At 59.8% G+C, this 4,573-nt stretch overlaps 1 protein-coding gene across 1 annotated transcript in view; it reads right to left on the reverse strand.

Moving 5' to 3' along the window:
• SHANK3 (SH3 and multiple ankyrin repeat domains 3) overlaps positions 1–4,573 on the reverse strand; it is a gene marked incomplete at its 3' end in the record, with an annotated part of 52,664 nt that overhangs the window by 9,484 nt on the left and 38,607 nt on the right. The window contains exons 23-25 of the mRNA XM_006157600.1: positions 4,482–4,566; positions 3,915–3,999; positions 2–373 (exon numbers count right to left, since the gene is read on the reverse strand). Of these exons, the coding sequence (XP_006157662.1) occupies positions 2–373; positions 3,915–3,999; positions 4,482–4,566 (542 nt within the window). The remainder of the gene's footprint in view (position 1; positions 374–3,914; positions 4,000–4,481; positions 4,567–4,573) is intronic.

Below are 4,573 nucleotides of genomic sequence, written 5' to 3' on the forward strand. Positions count from 1 at the left end.
GGCCGGGCGGCATCGCCCGCCTCGGGCGCCGAGTCCTGCAAGATGATCATGGAGCGCGCGCGCTTCTGCCGCTCAGGGTAGGGCAGGGGGCCAAGAGGTGCCCCGGGCTCGTAGAGACCAGCGGACCCCGCTCCCAGGCGTGCCTCCAGGCCAGGTTTGAAGCTGGAGCGCACGGTGTCGTAGGCGCGGCCCGGCGGCGGTGGCGGCGAGAAGGTGGGCGGCGGCCCTGAGTCGTAGTAGTAGGGCGCGGGCGGGGGCGGCGGCGCGGTCTGCGGCGGAGGCGGGATGCCGCGGCCCTCGCGCCCGGAGTCCTGCATCGAAGTACTCCGAGGGAAGCGTCCTTCCAGCAGGGACGCCAGCTTCTCGTCTTCCCCTGTGGACGGAAAGGCGTGGTGAGACCAACCGAGGCGCCTAGCGTCCCTACCTCTTGGAGGCCGACCCTGCCCGACTCCTCCCCGGGGTGTCCATGATCCCAGACACAAGTTGTCAGGGATGCCTGGCAGAACCCGGTGGGAGGCGCTAGCAAGCTCCAGAGACTGGAGAGGCAGGGGGTGAGGGATGAAGGGCTCGGAAGGTACAAGGAGCCTAGACAAGGAGGCCGAGCAAGACCCTCGTCTGGGCTCATCCCTGAGTGAGCTCTTGGGCCCCAGGCCCTGTGCCTGGCAGGGAAGAGTTCCACTCCAAAGGGAGGGTTCCAACAGCAGAGGCCAAGGGAGAACCCAAACCGACCCACCGGAGCCTGGGAAAACAGCCAGCCCTGAGTGGACACCCCTGGAAGGTGGTGGGAGTCCCCCACATGTGGGGATGGAGAGGCGGGGTAGACACAAAGGCCGAGCACGGCGGTCTCCAAAACATGGAGGTGGAAAAAGCCCTGTGGCAACAGAGGTAGGGAGATGGCCTTCCGGAAACGAGCCACACACTCTCCCACCACAAGAGTGAGGACTGCAGCAGGGGAGACAGGCCTGGGGAAAGGGTGCCCTGTGAGAAAAGCAGAGCCCCTATGCCTGGGACTCAGGCTGCCAGGAGGTCACCATGCAAGCGAAATGGAAGGGCAGGCTGAGAGCACCAGTGGGGTTTCAGTGCCACCCACTGTCAGCTGTGACCCAGGCCAGGCCCTGAGCCACTACAGCCTTAAAGCAAACCCCTCTGCAGCCCCACTCATGTCACCAGGACTCTGTGCCAAGGAGAGCTGGCTGTGCTCAGGCCCTGCCACCCGGCTAGAGCTTGGCAGAAGCCCGAGTCTCCTGGATGTGTGCACACCTGTGCTGGACAGCCCACTCCACAGAGACGCTGACACACAGGGGTCTCTGGCAGTGCCCTGTGCCCAGTCTCCCTCTGGGCTCAGCGAGCACTTTTACAAACTCACAGTACAGATCCCACTCCCTCCAGCCACCACCCTGCTCCGTTCCCCACCACCACACTGAGGTTGTCATGCCTGACAGCTCTTTGGAGCCCTTGGGGTAGCAAGAGGCTGCCCTGTGCAGACTGAGGCTTGAATTCTAGCCCTGCAGGTCTAGACATTCCTAACCTCTAGGAATCTCATTTTTCTCATCTCTGGAGGACTGCCTGCCAGTCATGGAGCCACTCTGCCCACAGCACAGACTGCAGCATCCCAGGGTCATCACGGCTACTGTTCTCAGGTCCCCTTCCCCACCTGCTGGTCAGACTGCCCAGGCCATCTGGGTCTGCTTCCCACTGCATCTCTTAAACAGTGTGTGAGCGTGCATAGGGCACCCACAAGCGTGTGCGTGAGAGGAGCTCACAGGAATAGCTGGCATACCTCGAGGATGCAGAAGGCGGGAGTGACGTGTGAAGATGAAAAGGGAAATTGAATGCTAATGGTGTGCCAAGTCTGACTCAGGGTATGGAAAAGCCCTCGCCTCTGCATGGCCTGGGGCTATTCTGATATCCCGAGGGTGCATGGGGCCCCTGGGGCAAAGGCAGACCCTCTCTGTCCACTCAAGTAACAGCAGAGAGCGTCCTGAGCAGTAATTGCATGCTAGTCCCTCTTGAGGTGCAGGACCTCGTCTATGACGCCTGCCCTGCTGAGCACTGCCTGCAGGCCCACACCGTGCCCCACCTGTGCGTACAGCCTCACTGTCCTTGAAGCAGACACCAGGTGCACGAGCAGGTCTCCGTGTTTACGGATGGGAATCCTGAAGATTCCAGGGTCACACATCCAGGGCATAGCATGAGAGCTTCAGGATCTGACAACTCAGCCACCAAGGGTATTAAAAAGAACGTCACTCAGTGCCTAAGTACAGGAGGGTGCAGCTGCCGCCAGCTTGAGACCTGCAGGGTCTGCCGTAGAAGAACAGACCATCTGGGCAGTAAGGGTGAGTGGCAAGCCTCGAGTATGGAAGACCTGGGTCAGAAGGAGGCACAAATGTCCCTAGATGAAACAGGAGAGGTTGGGCTGGTCCCCAGAGCCTCATAGTGGATCAAACTGATTGCTTTGCAGAAAGCCCCCTTTGGCCAGAGGGACAAGCCAGAGGTCAGAGCCTAGGCAGGAGGTCATGAGGACAAATGCAAGGCAGATGCAAGGCAATGAGGCCAGGGCAGGTAGAGTCATAAAGCAGGTGCACAGGCAGCCCTCCCTGCTTTTTCAGGTGAGGGAAGGATAACAAAAAACCTTGAGGACACCCAGGCCTTAAGCCAAAGAGGGCAAGGGAGCATCTCTTGTCTCCAAAGTAGCTGCAGCCTTTGCAGCCAGCTTCTCCACCCTCCCAGGTGTGGTGGGCACTCCCTGGTCAGCCCCATTTGTTCTCATACATATGCCTTGAAAGCCACTCTGAACCTCAGCAGTTGAGCTGCCTACAGACTTGCTGCACCCCCAGCACAGCCCTCAGACCCAGTCAGGGTTAGCCTAGACTGCTAATCAGCAAGGGTCCTTGCGTGGGTGAGAGATCAGAGTTTGGGCAGTTGGTTGGCCAGGAGTGAACAGAGAATCACAGATAGGACAGCTACGTGATCTCGGGCAAGTCATTTCAATACTTGCTTTTGTTGCCCATCTATAAAGCAGAGGCACCAGTGGTCCCACCCATTAAATGAGCCAGTGGGCATGAAATGCTCAGCGTCCAGCCTACAGTGAGTGGTAAGTGGGGTGTGCTACGCTGTCTGCCCGATGGTGGGTGTGATGGACATATGCTCAGGCAAGTGGACAGGTCTAGCGGGTGGAGGGACACACAGGTGGGCAGGTGAGGGAGACTGGACTCTCAGAAGGATGCACAGTGAGCGGGGCTTCTAGACCTCCCAGTCTGGGGTCAGTGGCAGAGTGATGGTGGGGAAGGAGGCTGTGGTGGCCTAGTATACAGTCTGCAAAGGAGGGAAAACCAGGACGTGCTGCTCCAAAGCCCTGGCAGGAGGGGCTCAAGGAGAATGAAACTCAATGCACAGAAGTCAGGAAGAAGTCAGAAGTCAGGTTTGTGTCCACCGGGAAGGGACCTTGATGGGAGCAGTTTCCATGTGGGTCTGGACGGAGATAGCCTGCCATAGGCTGAGGGATGAGCACAGGGAGATACCAAGGAGAGGTGACTTTTGGGGGGAAATTAGCTGTAAGGGGGAGGAGAGAACTCTACTTAAGAGGGGAGGGCGGGTAGTTTTAGGGCCGGAAACTTGGTATATGCTCAGGAGCAGGGAGCATCTAGGAGAGGGGACAACTGACTTGGGGGCAGGGACACTGGTGCCCACAGGAGGGACAAGGAGCAGTGGGTAGGAGAGAATCCAAGGGTCTCTCTAGCAACATACCTCTGGGTTTGAGGAAAGACCAACCCTACATATGTCCACAGGCTCACGAGACCCCTAGGCTGGAGCCAGGAGAGGGAGGCTCAGGAGGGCCCAGCAGGGGGCAGGAGAGGCAAGGTCCTCCGAACCCAAGCCCTCCCAGGCCCCATGCAGCCCCACAGCCCACATACCTACAGACTTGGTCCGTGGGATCCCCTTCCGCAGGGAGCCAGGCAGCTTCTCTGGGCCCGGGAGGCCCTGGCGCTCAAACAAGGACTGTGGGTCAGGGAGGGGAACATAGAGGTTCCAGGGCGCTGGGTCCCCAGGTCTCGACCCACTCCCACCCATTCTCCTCACCAGAGACCAGATGCCCCATGCACTCCCTCCAATAGGGCCGGTACTGCCTGGGCCAGGAGTTTAGACTGCAACCACCCAGCGTGGTCACTGTGGCCAGGTAGGTGCAGCCATGGGTTTGGCCTTGGATAGGGAGAGCCCAGAAGGCTCCAGGTGAGGGGGGCAGGGCAGAAACACAGTTCAAGGAGGCCTCCGCAGACCCACCTAAGTCTCCCAGAAGGAACACAGAAACTGCAGCACCATAGCCAGGGCCCCAGCAGGAACCCCGGCACTGGGCAGCCATTACTCGGGTCTCCTAGAGGCCACAGACTGCCTCTCCCAAGGAAGGGTGTAGCCAATGGACTCCCCTCAGAAGGGGGTGTGATCCTCGAACCCATCCCCAGAGCCGTGGCCCAGTTACGCACACTGATCTCCGCAGGGGTGATCCTCCGACTGGTGGGCCGCTGTTTGACCGTGGCGGCTCTGGAGTCGGCATCCATGATGTCCGGCCTCAGCG

This window comes from Tupaia chinensis, unplaced genomic scaffold (genome assembly GCF_000334495.1).
Source record: "Tupaia chinensis unplaced genomic scaffold, TupChi_1.0 Scaffold000548_1, whole genome shotgun sequence".
Lineage (NCBI taxonomy): Eukaryota > Metazoa > Chordata > Mammalia > Scandentia > Tupaiidae > Tupaia > Tupaia belangeri.